The sequence below is a fragment of the Dama dama genome, chromosome 3 (assembly GCF_033118175.1).
Source record: "Dama dama isolate Ldn47 chromosome 3, ASM3311817v1, whole genome shotgun sequence".
Lineage (NCBI taxonomy): Eukaryota > Metazoa > Chordata > Mammalia > Artiodactyla > Cervidae > Dama > Dama dama.
This window is the reverse complement of record NC_083683.1, coordinates 72,126,714-72,144,040: the sequence shown is the minus strand read 5'-3', so window position 1 is coordinate 72,144,040 and position 17,327 is coordinate 72,126,714. Positions and strand designations below refer to the sequence as shown.

Here is a 17,327-nt window from a genome sequence, read left to right as displayed (position 1 = left end):
ACCTGCAAGAAGTCACCAGCTAATCTTTATCTAAACTATTTTCTATTAGGCACATTTGTGGCTATCGTATTTGTGGAGCTTTTCTCACCCCGTGAAGGGGCCTATGGTTAATAGTTTCTTTTGTTAGCGTACTGTGCTTAGGATGTTTAGAACAATCATGAGCATTTTGTGCAATGAGAGCACACATTTCTCAAACAAGCCAGAATGCCAGCAAAAGGGTTTGAACTGAAGCATTTCCTCCTTCATCCCTGGTCCCTTCATAGGGTACCAGCGTCCAGGAGATTTATTAATTAGGGTTTTAAGTTGGTCCTCACTCAGTGAAAGAGGAGCAGGAGAGCTCTCGACAGGCAACACAAGAATCCGCAGCAGGGCAAACAAGAACAACAGCAGAAAAGGGGAGAGAATATAGGGTAGGGTAGAGGCCGAGGCCAACCTGGAGGGTCCCTTATCCTAGACAGCCTTGCCTGTCAGGTATTTTCCTCGTGACCTCGTCATGGATGGGGTCTCGGACGGCCTTGCCTGCCTGGTATTTTCTTCATGACCTCGTCACGGGCGGGACCTCCTGTAACGGCTCCCGACACATCATAGAGATGGGTTACTTATCTGTTCACTCTTTTTTGTCATTAGTATCTACAGCAGAACCGGCCAAATCACAAGTCTCAATAAGTATGTTTCAAATCAATTCATGAGTGCTCATAAGAACAAGGGTGATAAACAGAAGTGACATATCCTACTATGTCACTCTAATGAATCAATACATATTTATGCCCATAGGTAACTATAAGATACTTAAAGTGCCAAATTCCCAGCAATGTTGTCATTAGTGATCAAATTATAGTGAGCTAACTATAAAAGCAAATGATCCTTGAAATATATTAAAAAGAAAATCCACATGAATGAAAGTGATTTATCAGAGCATTCACTTAACACTTGGGATCACAGAAGATAAGAATCAGTGACTAGAAAGGCAGGAGAGTTTGGGAATCCTGGACTATGGTCTGAATTAGGATGCCACAGCGAAGGACTGAGAGCTTTAGAATTTTCTCAGCTTAGTTCAGAGTGTCAATTCCTTTATGATATTATCTAAAAGTTTACCTGATTGCTAGCTAGTTATTTCTCCTCTCAAGCCAAGAATAGTGCCTCTTTTCTATAGAGATGCTTATTAACTATAGGTAATTTCCTATCTATTGCAGTCTGATGATATTATTTGTTACTGTCTTGATAGAATAACAAGCCTTCATTCACTAGGCCTTAACAGAACACATCTCTAGGTTCCTGTGGAATAGACTGCAAAAATAAGTGAAATGATTCATCTAACAAATGAATTAATCTTTCCATGGGAAGTCCTTTTATTCCTTAGAATGAAGGGGGAAAATGGCATAAACTCCACATTTACAAAAGAAAACTGCTGCCCAATTACTCAATGATACCTGAGAAAGAAATGTGGAATATCTATTGCCTTGTGTTCAAAATTTTAGGTCTCTGGAATCTGCCCTTAGTACTTCTCCAAAGAGCACTGAACAGGTTGACAGAGGCATGGAAGTCTACCAACTTTATAACTTTATACAGAACATAGGAAAGGAACACAAGAGCTTTATGGATTAATGTCATCATGGTGGTTTAGTTGCTAAGTCATGTCCGACTTTTGCAACCCCATGGACTGTAGCCCACCAGGCTCCTCTGTCCATGGGATTTCCCAACAGGAATAATGGAGTGGGTTGCCATTTCCTTCTCCAGGGGATATTCCCAACTCAGGGATCAAACCCAGGTCTCCTGCATTGCAGGCACATTCTTTACCAACTTAGCTACCAGGGAAGCCCCTAATGTCATCATGTATCAATATAACTAACAGTTAGCATAAGTTATGGAGCAAAAAGAAAATGAGAAGGAGGAAGGAAATGAAGGAGAGAAACAGTAGGGGAAGTGGCTTTAACTTACCATCTACCAGGCACTCTGCGTGGATTATCTCAATCAATATGCACAATAACTCCATATACTTGGTAACATGGGGGAAACAGGCTAAAGAGAAAAGGGGAAGTAAAAACACTGCCTCTCACCCCACAAGCCGTGTAAAAAGCACAGGAAGTAAATTTCCTCTCACTACACATCAGTCCACAGGAAAGCAACAGAGAGTCACTCATATCTGCTTAATATTAAAGGCAGTCTCAAAAGATCAGTTCAGTTTTACCAATTAGGCTCATATAAAAATTTTAAAATCTTCTTAAAGTTCACTCTAAAAACCCACTAAATCATTTTAAAGAAAAATCCTTTATATTCGATGTTTAAGGCAAATATAATATTCATTTGTTTACTCAAATACCTATTACCTTAAAACAATTAACCTAAATGCTATGCACTTGAAATTCAATATCCAAGCATATGTTCTGTATCTTCCTCTTCAGAAACCTTAGCTAGAGCCTAAATGAATTAACTTCCATGAGCTTTAAAGAAATATCTAGTATGGGGGTAACATCAGATCATTATTTTCACAACACTTAGGAGAGAATTATCATATTCTGGGCTTTAGAAAAATGATTCTGATTGTGTTGTTTTTAAAATCTTGAACAGGAGAAGAAATGATATATGCTGAGCACATGTTAATATACTTTTACAATATTTCAGCTATGAGATAAAGATACCCATGGTATAATTCTCATGGGAGAAACAGCCTAAAAAGGAAAATGTGTGTAAGAAATGCAAGGAAAAATTTAAGAAATCACAAGACTTGGTAATAAACTGAAGATGAGAGTAAAGAAAGAGGAAGAATTGAGAATGTCCTTATATGACTTGGGATTTACAGGGAAGGAAACACTTCTCTGTAAAGTTTAAATGATTGCCATATTTAAAATCTTGAAATGGACACTTCTAGAGGTCACTTAAAAGGAAATAATGAAGAAATGAAATAGAAATGCTTAATATAGCAAATAGTAATGTGTGTTCCCCATGTTCCAGTCACAGCTATAGATATTATAGATATTGTGTGTATTATCTATATTTATCAGTACAATCCTAAAATGTATACATTATTTTCATCTCAATTTGCACTTGAAAAAGCACAAGATACAGAAGTCAATTGTCCAAGGAAAATAAATTCAAACCCTCTGTGTGTGATCTATATGTCCAAGAATAAGTTTAATGTTGAAGTCAGAATACTGTAGGAAGCATTTTCCCTGCATATATAAATTTGGGAATTATCAATCTAAGGAAGTCAGTTTATTTATGAGAATCTCTTCAAGAGAGAGCAGAGTGAAAGAACAGATTGCCTAGAAAAGAAATTGCAGGTCAACCCATTAACAGAATGGTTATCAAAAGAGAAGTCACCATCAAGGAGAATGGAAAGCAGACCAGAATGGTAGGAAGAAACTGAGGAAAATATGAGATAGGGGAAATTATGTCATCATCACTTTTGCAAGTTGGCAGTTTATTCCCTTACATGTAGCTGAGAGTTTGAGTGAAATGAAGACTGAATGGTGTTTAATGAGTGAAATGAGATAGACTAGTGGTGACCTTGTGAGGAATAGTTTAATTAGTGCAAAAATCAGGTGAGTTCATATATAAACAGTTAAAAAGACAGAGGAAACAATTATCATATAGATGGAAGGTGAATGTAGAAGTATCATTAAGAACTGGCAAAGTTTTGTTAAACTGGATACTGCTAAATGTCATTCATAATAATGTGATTGAGTGTATTTCAAGCTGAAATAAGGTTGACCAAAAACATATTAAAAGTCATGGATATGGTTTTTCAGCTCTATGAACATACTTTAACATTCCCTCCTTTATCTGTAATAAATTTTGAAGCAACACATTACTAAACAAAAAATACTTACACAGGGTGGGCAGACTTCATTGTCAAACGTGTTTAGAAAGAAATAATAGAATTCAGTTTATAATTTTAATATCAAAAACTGCTCTTAATGAGACCCCTTTGATGGGAAAAAAGAAAGTTCTCAAGAGCTAAGATTTCCCTGGTGGCTCAGATGGTAAAAAATTCTCCTGTAATGCAGGAGACCTGGGTTCTATCCCTGAGTTAGGAAGATCCCCTGAAGGAGAGCATGGCAACCCATTCCAGTATTCTTGCCTGGAGAATCCCCATGGACAGAGGAGCCTGGCGGGCTACAGTCCATGGGATCACAAAGAGTTGGACACAAATGAACAACTAAGCACAGAACAGCACAGAGAATATGAAACTGTAGCGTCTAGCTAGAAGGCTTTAATGTTTTCAATGTCAAGGGAATCAGAAATAAAGTAATCCACTCAATGATACAGTTCCAGAATACAGTTTGCAAATTGGGGAGAAATTTTTGTTGCACAAGCATATCCTAGGAAGCATGAAAATACATAACATATTCTATTCTAACAGCAGCTGGGCAGCACAGTCAAAGGTAAATATTGCAAATATACTTTGAAATAAATTTTCTATGAGGAAAAACTCCTAGTGTTTGGATTGTAATACATTTAAATAAATTTTTCAGAAAATATATACAGTAAAAAAGTTTTAAATACGCCTCGAAGAAGCTGGACTGGATAAGCTGAAACAGGATAAACTATCCTGTGATAAGTAATTCATTGCCAGTATAATAACTAACACACATGTAAGCTTTAATGTTAGGATTTTCTTAAAGACTGTTGTTTTGCTTTTTTTTTTTTTTTTTTTTTGAAGGGGGTGTTAACTTCTTGCTAGAAGCATATATGGAGATAGGACATTCAGGAAAACAGACTTGATCCCCAAGCAATATATTGATAGAGGCATTTTTTTCCCATTGTTATTTACATGTTGAATGACCAATTAGCAGCTAAGTGTACATTCATCAGAAGCAGTAGTGTGAAATAACACAGTTTAAAAATGAATATGCAGTTTATGTGACACAAAGAGGTGACGAAACATTGTCATGTGCTATGTGCTTGCTTCTCCAATGACCAGTTGTATCAGAGTCACTCTCAGATTTACTTCTCTTGACATCAGAAACCAGCCAGGAAGCTGGAGTTCCTCATGCAAAGTCTTCATTTTTTCAAGCAGATTGGGCAAGAGATAACCATCACAGATGAAAAACCAAACCTCAATAACAACCTTCATCTTGCTGGGGCTGACAGATGACATTCGACTGAAAATTTTGCTTTTCATTTTTCTATTTCTGTCCTACACTTTGAGTGTATCTGGAAACTTAAGCATCATCACCCTCACTCTGATTGATTCACATCTTAAAACACCTATGTATCTATTCCTCCAAAATTTCTCCTTCTTAGAGATTTCATTCACAACTGCTTGTGTTCCCAGATTCCTGTACAGCATATCATCTGGGGATAAGTCCATCACCTATGCTGCTTGTGCCAGTCAACTGTTGTTTACAGACCTATTTGCAGTGACAGAATTTTTCCTCCTGGCCACCATGTCCTATGATCGCTATGTGGCCATCTGCAAACCCCTGCATTACACAATCATCATGAGCAGTACAGTCTGCAAGAACTTCATCCTTTTCTGTTGGGTGGCAGCACTGATCATCATACTGCCACCAATTAGTTTGGGCTTAGAACTGGAATTCTGTGACTCGAATATCATTGATCACTTTTGCTGTGATGCTTCTCCTGTCCTGAAGATCTCTTGCTCAGACACATGGCTGATAGAGCAGATGGTTATTGTGTGTGCTGGGTTGACCCTCATCATCACCCTCATGTGTGTAGTTCTTTCCTACATTTATATCATTAGTACTATTCTAAGGTTTCCCTCTGCCCTGCAAAGGAAGAAGGCCTTCTCCACTTGTTCTTCCCATATGATTGTTGTTTCCATCACATATGGCAGCTGCATCTTCATTTATGTCAAACCTTCAGCCAAAGATGAAGTAGCTATTAACAAAGGAATTTCGCTCCTTATTACTTGTATTTCACCCATGTTGAATCCCTTTATTTACACACTGAGAAACAAGCAAGTGAAGCAAGCGTTTCTTAACTCAATTAAAAACATTGCATTCCACTCAAAGATATAGAGGGAAAATGAGTCAATGAATCCAGTTAAAAGGAAGGATGAACAGGCACAAAACCTGAAGCTACTGATACTGTTTGTCTCTATACAATTTATTCTCAGTCATATTGACATTCTCACTTCTCTTTAAACTTGCTTACTATGAACCCTGTCTATGCCATCACTTACTCTTCATTAAAACTAAAAGCTGGGCCTTCCCTGGTGGCCCAGTGGTTAAGACTGTGCTTTCACTGCAGGATCACGGGTTCCATCACTGATCTGGGAACTAAGATCCTACATGCCACTGGGCATGGCCAAAAAAAAGAAAAGAAACAAGAATCAACAACAAAAGCTACACTCTGAGGATGTTTGCTCTATATGGCAGAAATTGCTATCTCCAAACAGGTTGGTTGTTATCCCTGGAAACGCAACAGACCACATTTTCTCCCATATTCATATACAGTCAGGTATAGCTATGTAGGCCACTTTATAGCTAACAGAGCGGGTGTGGAAATAGGTGATTCATTTTTAGAACTTGCCTACATGCTGTGTGTGCTCAGTCACTTAAGTCATGTCCTACTTTTTGTGACCCCATGGACTATAGCCCTCCAGGCTCCTCTGTCCATGGGATTCTCCAGGCAAGAATCCTCAAATGGGTTGCCAAGCCCTCCTCCAGAGAATCTTCTCAACCCAAGGACTGAACCCACATCTCTTATGTCTCCTACATTGGCAGGCAGCTTCTTTACCACTGGCATCACCTGAGAAGCCCAGACCTGTCCTATAATTATGCCCAATATGTCATCCACCCCACCCTTTTTTCCTCTCCTATCTGCTAGATGCCCATGTTTAAAGTGACTTGTAAGCTTCACATGGATGATGAATGAGACTGGTTTCCTGTTTTAGCTATAGTCTTCACCCACAGGATGGGCAGTGACAGAAGCTTGGTGATGCTTCTCCTCTGGTCCATGTGCAAGGAGTTGTCATCACATTTGAAAGGTAAAGTGTCACAGAAATACTCCTGCCACTTAGCGTATGAATGCGTACTAAGTCACTTCGGTCATGTCTGACTCTTTGTGACCTCATGGATTGTAGCCACCAGCCTCCTCTGTCCATGAGATTCTCCAGGCAAGAATACTGGAGTGGGTTGCCATACCTTCCTCCCGGGGATCTTCCTGACCCAGGGATCAAACCCTGGTCTTCTGCATTGCAGGCAGAGTCTTTACCATCTGAGTCACCAGGGAAGCCCTTCATCACAAATATGTGAAGGTAAATTTAATGGTATGGATATTATAGTTTAACTATTGGGAGCCTCCTCCTCAGATTCAGATGCACATAGATTCAAATTTGGCCCAGCACAAACATATGAGGAAAAATCGTACTAAAAGTACCATATGTTAAGTTGAAAAGCTGCAATACTACCCATCCTATTTTTTGCCTTCTGGTCCTATAAAACTTTCCACTGAAGTACTTATATTACCTCCTCTCACTTCACTGTAAGTAGGCAATTATTTAAATAAAATTCTAGTCTTTCAATATTCATCAACCACTTACTTTGAATAACCAGTATTTAAATTGTCCTTTCCAATTTTCAGTGAGTCCACTGTGATGAAGACATTATAGACTATAACATGTCTATGCAATATTTTGCTTTTCTTGGCACTTTATGTACATTGGTAATTATGGTACACTGAATTATGTTATTCTATCAGAGGAAATATATTCAAGAAACTCTCAAGGGTATGTGCAAGTAAATGTTGGTCCTCAGCCAATCTCTTTTTAGGTTCTATAAGCTTAACTGAGGGACTAAACTTATCCCTGTGCACAAAAATTTACAGTCACAGTCTTCCAGGCTATAATAAATTCAGTAATTCTGAATGAGCTTTGTAAGATGTGTATGTGGAGCCAAAGTGACTTCTCACACCTTACAATAGATATTTTAGTATTAATTATTTACTGAATCCTAATAACATCATTTTTTCATGTTATTCTCCAAAAGCTGTTTGAACTGCTTACTGATTTATCCAATTATTACGTCCAACTCCATCTTTTCACTTCTTCCTTTTTACTTCTCTTTTGGATAACATAAATCTTTTTTTCCATCACAAGTATTTTTACCCTATGAGATAGCTGAGCTAGTCATTCAAGCACAGTCTCCTGAATATTCATTTAATTTTCTGAGACTAAATTGATAAAAGATATCCATGACTGGGAAGCTCATCTATTACAGAAACTGCCATGGTCTGAACAATACTTAGATCTTTCTTGTCATCATAAGTTCTACCTAAAGTTGTCTGCATTTCTAATCACCCACATCAAAAGAACTATTTTAATTGCTAGTCAGAGAGGGAATAGAGGAATTCTCCCTCTCAGGGTCTGAATAATCTCTGCTATTAACCACTTAATAACTCCATCAATATCACTTCAGACTGTTCTGCTCACAAATCTTTGAAGTAACTTGGATCATTAACCTCAACAATTCCTTCTATTTCAGCCGTAGCTATAATTAATGAAGTAATCCCTTTTTATTCATTCCAAAAATTCTCATTAGTAAAGACTTATTAAGCTTTCACTGCTATTTCTTCATAAAGCATTTAAAATCATTAAAAGAACAGTTTTGGAGGGAATTCCCTGGAGGTCCAGTGGTTAGGGCTCCGTGCTTCCATTGTAGAGGGCGCAGGTTCCAGTCCTGTTCCAGGAACTAACGTCCCACGTGCCACTCACTGCCGCAAAACAAACAAGAGCTTTGGAGTCCTTAGTCCTCTGATCATTACCTCAGACTATTTGTTATCCAGGTTAATGAATGATCTTAATTGAGTTCATGTGAAAATATGTGAATTTTTTTCAGGTGACCATGTCAGCGTGTGAAGGCTTTACCAGAAACGGTAATCAGTCACTTCAGTCATGTCCAGCTCTTGCAACCCCATGGACTGTAGCCCGCCAGGCTTCTCTGTCAATGGGATTCTCCAGGCAAAAATACTGGAGTGGGTTACCATTTCCTTCTCCTCAGGACCTTCCTAACCCAGGGATCAAACACGGGTCTCCTGTAATGCAGGCAAATTCTTTACAAACTGAGCCACCAGGGAATGGAAAGTCTTTATTTTTCTCACCTTTTACTCAGACTTCTTCCTTGAGATGAGGGAATAGAATATTTTGCCAATTTCAATTATGCTTTGTATTCTCTGTTTTGCCTAGTTTTTCTGGGCCTCTGTTAATTTGCTTTTGAGTTTTATTAATAAGATTTGAACCCTCATCTCCTAAAGATTTTCATCACTTCATGCCAAAGATGATTTGGCAGTCAGCCTCGTATCAAATCCTCTATATCTGTTCCCATCTTCTCTGTTCTCTCTTTCTCCCTCCCCCTGCCCCTTGTAGTTGTCAAAACTACATTAACCATTATGATTCATGAATCAAAAAAAATCATTCTGGAGCTAAGATAGCAGGATAGGAAGACCTTGAGTTCGCTTCTCGTTATTTCTCTAGATAGATAGATAGAGATACAGATATAGAGCTTTAAGGAAGAAACAACAATGGTAGTAGGGGCAGAGATGAGGTATAGTTAAGACCCACAGCCCATGGTAGGTGACCAACAAATGCACATATCCTCCCAGGGAGTTAGGGGTCTGAGCCACAAAACAATGCCCCCAGTCTGGGGATCCTACACCCAGAAGATGAGCTCCCAGAATATCTGGTTTTGAAGGCCAGCAGGGCTTGTGTATTGGACAGCTGCAGGTGTTAAAGGACATGTTCTGACTCCCAAAGCAGAGATAGTAATTTGAAAGGAAACTGGGTGATCTCCACTTGCTCTGATCTTGGAGCGCCTCCAGAGGCAGAAGGCTACTGGACTGTCCCTGGGGACACACACACACACACACACACACACCCACACACACACACACACACACACACACACGCAGGCAGCAGATATTTTTGAAAACTTGTTCCACCACGAGGATACATGTGCTGGCAAATGCCAAACTGAAATCCTCCCTTTAGCCCGTTAGTGCAGAGGGCTTGCCACCGACCAGCAGGCCACCACCAGTTCTGGGGCTTGGCAAACTGAGTGGCCAGGAGAAAGAATACAAAGCTGTGTCCTTCAGGAGGCCAGTGCCAGCCCCAGGAACCCCTGAGGCTCACAGCCAGCCACCTGGGACTCAACCCAACCTCCACTGTGCTGCTAACAGCTTCAGACCTCCACAGCCCCTGCACCTAACTGTCCTAAGACAAGACCCTGCCCACCTGCAAGCAGGCATCAGTCAGAGTATCCAAGAAGGGCCAAACAACCCACATAGGGGGCAACTCTAGAGCATATCTCTCTGATGTCCAGAGAAGAGTGGATACCATAGTACAACTCCTATATAAGACCATTTCTCCAAGATCTGGAAGCATAACTGACCTACCAAATGCATAGAAATAATAGAAAGAATTAGGAAAAATAAGGGGACAGAGGAACACATTCCAGATTGAGGAACAAGACAAAACCGCAGAAAGAAGTTAACAATGTGGAGGTAAGTAATCTACCAGATAAAGAATTCAAGGTTAAGATCACAAAGATGCTCAACAAACTCAGTAAAAGAATGGATGAACACAGTGAGAAGTTTAATAAAGAGAAAATATAAAGAAGAAACAGAGATGAAGAATGTTGTGCGCTGTGCTTAGTCATTCAGTCGTGTCCAACTCTTTGTGACCCCAGGACTACAGCCCACAGCCTCCTCTGTCCACAGGATTCTCCAGGCAAGAATACTGGAGTGGGTTGCTATGCCCTCCTCCAGGGGATCTTCCCAACCCAAGGACCAAACCCAGGTCTTCCGTTTTGCAGGCAGATTCTTTACCAACTGAGTCACCAGGGAAGCCCGATATGAAGAATACAATAACTGAAATTTTAAAATACACTAGAAGGAATCAACAGCACATTAGAAGTTACAAAGGAACTATAACTGACTTATAAGCAGAAACTTTACAGGCTACAGGGAGTGGCACGATATATTCAAAATAACGAAAGGAAAAGAAAACTTAAACAAGAATACTCTACCCAGAAAGAAGATGTGAAAGTAGGAGGACGTGGAACTCACCTCCCTCTCCACGAACACATCAAAAATACAGCCACATGAGAAACAGTTCTCACTGAGAGTTAACTAGAGACTGGCAGGAGTCATGTACGACCAAAGCTGCAAGAAAGATCCACATGGAATTGAGCAGAAAAGGGAAAGAAGCAAGTCCAAACTTAAAGGGAACAGACCAGCTAAGACCCAACCATCAGGTCTTCTGCTCCAGCAACTTGGAAAACTGACCCAACCCCCAATAGACAGTGATGGCTGCTGAGCAGAAGAGAAGCCCTATCTCACTCTGGCTCCGGCCCTAGCCCCCTATATCTCCAGCCCTATCTCCTACCAAGTTAAGATGATGTCATTAGGATGGGCTCTGTTCCAATATCACAGATGCTCTTATTAAAAGGGTAAATTTGGATGCAGAGAGAGACATGAATAATAATAAGATAATGTAAAGAAAGAGATATGGAGGAAGAAGATGGCCAGGTGTCAATGGAGGCAGAAACTAGAGATCTGCAACTGCAGTCATGAAACACTGCAAGGATATTGACAACACCAGATGCTCAGAGAGAGGCATGGAAGAGATTCTTCCTCAGCTTCCTCTTCCTCAGAAGGAACCAATCTACCAACATCTTGATTTTGGAACTGTAGCATCCATAACTGTTAGACAATGAATTTCTGTTGTCTTACTCCACCATATGTTACATTTTTATGGAAGCAAACTAACCAAACAATGGAATCCCCAGCAACAGAACTTCAAAATAGAGGTAGCAAAAAAATGAGATAACAAATGAGAAAAAAGAAAAATCTACAATCATAGCTGAACCCTTAAACACTCCTCACTCAGTAATAACATAGAAATATTAGACAGTAAGCCAGGAAGGATATAAAAGACCCCCATAACTCATCAGCCAACTGGAACTAATTGTCATTTATAGAACACTCAATAGAGTAACTGATTCGTGGTAAAGTATCTGGGCGGTCTGAGACAGATGCAGGAATTCCTGAGAGAATCACAGCAGATCAGACCTTAATTATGTGTATAAGCATGCATATTACTTAGAATGAACCCTGAACCAGATAGCTATGGTTCAAACAACAAAATAAGAAAAACAGTTTTAGCAAAGGCTTAACATGTTAACAGAGTTCAGTCAACATTACAAAAGACAAGACAGAGCTGCAGTGTGAATCTCTCAGGGTTTATTGCCTGACAGGTGAATAAAATTTCATACCTCTCAGGTGAATAAAACAACCCAGAGTTTATTCAGTGAAATATTCAGTGTGAGAACACAATCCAAAATCACTGGATATACAAACAATCAGTAAAATGTGACCCATTTCAAAAGACATTCATCTACCAAAATGACAATCTCTTGGTGCCAAGGCCAAGATGACTCAGATATTGGTAGCACTGCACAAAAGCTTTAAATCAATCTTACACAACCATGCTTTATGAAATAAAGGAAGATGATGAAAAGTTAAGATGTCCCAGAAGAGAAAGAGAAAACACATAGTATTAAAAGAAAAATGTTAGAAATGCAAAATATAATGTTTCTGAAGAAAGTCACACTTTGGGCTTAATTATTGGATAGATATTACAGAAGCAAAAACCAACAATTTTGAAACAAGATCTGAGTTGTGTAATCCTTAAAAAGAGAAAAATAGATTATTTTTAATTTACAGAGATTCTGGGATCTACGGTACAATGTTAAAGTCTATCTAATATGTAGTTTGAATCACAGAAGAAGCAAAAGAGGGAATGGGGAAGAAAAATATGAATAATTTATGGCTGGAAACTTGTCAAGTATTGGGGTGAAAGTTCCCAATCAACTCATACACTTCTTACACTTAAAAAGTTCAATCAACTAATAAAAGCAGTAGTCAAAGATTACACATCGATATATTAAAGCGCAGCATAGAGAGCATTTTAAAACGTGCCGCTGCCGCTGCTCAGTCACGTCAGTCGTGTCCGACTCTGTGCGACCCGATAGACGGCAGCCCGCCAGGCTCCCGTCCCCGGGATTCTCCAGGCAAGAACACTGCAGTGGGTTGCCATTTCCTTCTCCAGTGCGTGAAAGTGAAGTTGCTCATTCGTGTCCGACTCTTTGCGACCGCATGGACTGTAGCCTCCAGGCTCCTCCGTCCATGGGCTTTGCCAGGCAAGAGTACTGGAGTGGGGTGCCATTGCTTTCTCGGAAACGTGCCTATAAAACTAACTAAAAATAAAAGTGTAAGGAACTGAATAGATATAAAGTATATGTAAACACAAATGTAAAAACATATAACTTTTAATGAAATAGAATAAGATCATAAGTAAAAATAGAAATAAAATGACCCATGAGAAAAAGTCTAAATATCCACCGACAAATGAGTGGATAAACAAGAAATTGTATATATACACAATAGAATGTACTCAGCCATGAAAACGAATGAAAAAATCCATTTGCAGCAACATGGATGTGACTAGAAATTATCATAGTAAGTAAATAAGAGAAAAACAAATACCATTTGATATTACTTATATGGGGAATCTAAAATATGACACAAATGAACTTATCTACAAAAGAGAAATAGACTCACAGATATGGAGAACAGACGTGTGATTGCCAAGAGGGGGCATGTTGGAGGATGGATGAGTGGGCATTTGTGGTTAGCAGAAGCAAACCAGTGTATATAGAATGGATGAACAACAAGGTCCTACTGTATGGCACAGGAAAATATATTCAATATCCTGTGGATAAACCACAATGGAAAAAAAATATAGAAAAGAATGTATGTGTATTTATAACTGAATCACTTTGCTGTATAGCAGAAATTAACATAATGTTGTAAATCAACTATACCTGGATTGTTTTAGAAAAGGCCCATGAAATGTGAAAGCCAAAGAATTATAAATATCTGGGAGGTATTTCTGAAAACTGTCAACAGTAAGTTATCAATTTGCCTTGTCTTTTGATAAAAGATTTTTTCTCTATTATCTGAATAGTGATACTGACACCAACCATTAATCACATTTTTGCAGAATTACTACATTGGAAAAATTGTCTTTATCATATTATAAATGCCTAACATAATGATGAAATAAAAAAACAGAAGGTTGCCTTTTGTCTTGTAATCTGGTACTAATTATTGCATACTTGGCCTCTTCTGATGTTAATGTTATTTACTGGTGCCTCTCTGAAGACATTTTCCCCAGGTCTGTGCTCCCCTCTCTATGCCCAAATCTGGTGCATTACACCAGAGGTTCTTTAGTAATGCTTAAGATAGGGCCACCAAGGACATATTTGTTTGTTTTACTTAATTAAAAATTAAGTCAATTTTTTAAAGGGGAAATTCTGTCAGTATAGAAATATGCCCTTCTGTCAGAAATATCAGAATATCAACTTTCCCAACAACAGAGAGAGAGCCCTACCTAGCCATTTAAATTAGTTAGCTTTGTAGTTCCAGAGTAAAGACTTCCTGGACTCAGGGGAAGGCAGACTCTCTGTAGAGAAAATCTTCCTCTTGTGTGGGTGGAGGATGACTTAGTGATACTCTCCAACTGCAGAGCCCTCTGTGAGTATGACTCTATGCTCCTAAGTATGGGCAGAGACACCCTCCTTTCCCTCCACTATAAGACCATTCTGATGATTTTTTTTCACCCTTTGCAACTTGGGGATTTAGTGACCATCAGAGGTTACAACTATCAGAGAAGTTTTTGTTTGTTTGTTTTAATGTCATTTTCCTTACCTTTTCTGAACTCCAGAATGATGTTTTCCTCTGAGAAAAGTATCTCTATCAAAGTAACTGGTATGGTTTGTCATTTTAATATTTTATGAAGGTCTCAACAACCACTTCTAAAGTGTGACTTCTCAACGTGAGTAGCAAGTACAGGGCTGGCATCGATAAGCAGTTTTCACATATAAATACAATGAAGTTTATGTAAATACAGTGGAATTTTAAACAGATGCTCTACATATTCTCTGCCATAACCTCACCTTTATTTTAAACAAAAATTACATATAAAATATGTGAATTCTAGGTCCACTGAGTGACTTATTTATTTACATATTATTATTCGGTGACCGCATCCACTAACAGTATTTCACGTTTTAATGGACACTCACTTTTTAACATACATACCAAGGTCAACATCAGTTAATTTTATGAGTGTGTTCTTAAGAAGGTGGAATATGAATGACTGAAGAAAATGGTGGCATTTTTGGAAGGTTAGTCTCCTTAGGACACCCAGGCTGATTGAGGTGCTTGGGAGAGTTGGATACCTGGAATTGTGGTGACAGGACTGGGGGGAGGCACCTGGGCTGCAGAGACAATTCATTCCTGTCCCACCACTGGAAACTCAGTGCTATCTCTGTATGACCTTTAACCTGATGTTAAGGTAGGTAGGCTAACATTTAGGCAAAACATTCCATGTGCTTCCCTTACTCTGTTTTTCTTTAAACACTTTAGGCTAAACAGTGGGACTAGGCACCAAGTGGAAGCTAATATCTGTCTTAATGATTGTCATTATTGTTTAGTCACTAAGTCATATCTGACACTTTTTCGACCCCAGGGACTGTAGCCCACCAAGCTCCACTGTCCACGGGATTCTCCAGGCAAGAATACTATAGTGGGTTGCCATTTCCTGCTCCAGGGGATCTTCAAAACCCAGGGATGGAACCCCTGTCTCCTGCATCTCCTGTATTGACAGGTGGATTCTTTACCACAAGCCACCAAGGAAGGCCCAGCCTTTCTTAATGATTAGGAAGAGAATTTTTAAAGCAACAAAATGAAACTTCAAGTAACTATTTAATTGAAACTTCTAAAGCAAATGCTTTTTGGTTCAGCAACATAGAAAAATGACAGGGTATCCAGACAATGCTGGAAGGATAAGCAATATTTGACTTAGCTGTGATGTAAATAATCAGAGAGAAGACCAAATATATAACCTTTTTGATTGAAGCAAGAATTTTAAATGAATTTTTTTTAGCCTAAGACTACATATGACATATAGTCATTATTTTGGTATTTCAAGGAAGCAAAGAATGATTTTTATAATTTAAAGACCTCATTTTTTAAATGGAGGAGAGTGAACAACAGAGATTATATATGGCATATATATATTAAGTACATGCATTTTTATATCATTTATACCTCACTAAATGTAAAACACAAGAGAATCTAATTGGCCCTTTGTAGAAGAAAATTGGGGATGTCCACGTGGGATTACATACTAATATTAAAGGATTCCAAGCACTTCGGGTCTTATTACCATAAAAGAGAAGGGAAATTTCACTAGTTGAGAAAGCAAACTGTTTGTTCTGAGTCACATGTACATATAAAATTTGTAAATTTTATAATAAACATATTTATTGCAATCCCTAAACTTTGAATAGGGCTAGCTGTTGTGGAATCTACACTTGATCTTAGCCAAAAGGCCGGGAAGCGATTGTTGTGGAATCTCATTGAATAAAACATAGCCCAATGCTAACAAAATTACACTCACATATTTAGAGGTAGCAAAGAGATAATCATAGTAGGATAGAAAGCTTTTCACAGGAGGTCAAACTAAGCCAAAACTTGAAAACCTACATATATAGTATCACTTTAGTGAAGGCAAAAACAGCAGTGGGAAACTGGTCATGAACAGAGTTGAATCAGGAAACAGACTCCACTCAAACTTGTCAAGACATTATTTTGGTTGTGGAAAATGAACAAGCACTTTGGTGGAAACACACTGAAGAGCTCTTTCACAGGTAACTCCTTTCTAAACATAAACATTCTCATCACAGGAGTGTGCTATCAGTGGGTCAAAAAAGCACTTCAAGTCTTATTCAGTTTAGTCTAGTCATTCAGTCATATCCGACTCCTTGCAACCCCATGGACTGCAGCACGCCAGGCCTCTGTCCATCACCAACTCCTGGAGTTTACTCAAACTCATGTCCATTGAGTCAGTGATGCCATCCAACCATCTCATCCTCTGTCGTCCCCTTCTCCTTCTGCCCTCAATCATTCCCAGCATCAGGGTCTTTTCAAATGAGTCAGTGCTTCGCATCAGGTGGCCAAAGTATTGGAGTTTCAGCTTCAGCACCAGTCCTTCCAATGAATATTCAGGGCTGATTTCCTTTAGGATGGACTGGTTGGATCTCCTTGCAGTCCAAGGGGCTCTCAAGAGTCTTCTCCAGGAAAGAAATCTTAAAAATTAGGGCAGAAATAAATGCAAAAGAAACTAAAGAGACCATAGCAAAAAATCAACAAAGCTAAAAGTTGATTTTTTGAAAAAAATAAAATTGACAAACCGTTAGCAAGACTCATTAAGAAACATAGGGAGAAGAACCAAATTA

General features: G+C 38.9%; 1 protein-coding gene across 1 annotated transcript; it reads left to right on the top strand.

Moving 5' to 3' along the window:
- The first annotated feature begins 5,045 nt into the window (after positions 1 to 5,045).
- LOC133042747 (olfactory receptor 6C2-like) lies at positions 5,046 to 5,984 on the top strand. The gene has a single exon (XM_061123662.1). The coding sequence runs from the start codon at positions 5,046 to 5,048 to the stop codon at positions 5,982 to 5,984; it is 939 nt and encodes a 312-aa protein (XP_060979645.1).
- Positions 5,985 to 17,327: the final 11,343 nt, after the last annotated feature.

What these genes read in the sequence shown, in the direction of transcription:
- LOC133042747 (XM_061123662.1), top strand. Translation starts at nt 5,046, where the DNA reads ATGAAAAACCAAACCTCAATAACAACCTTCATCTTGCTGGGGCTGACA.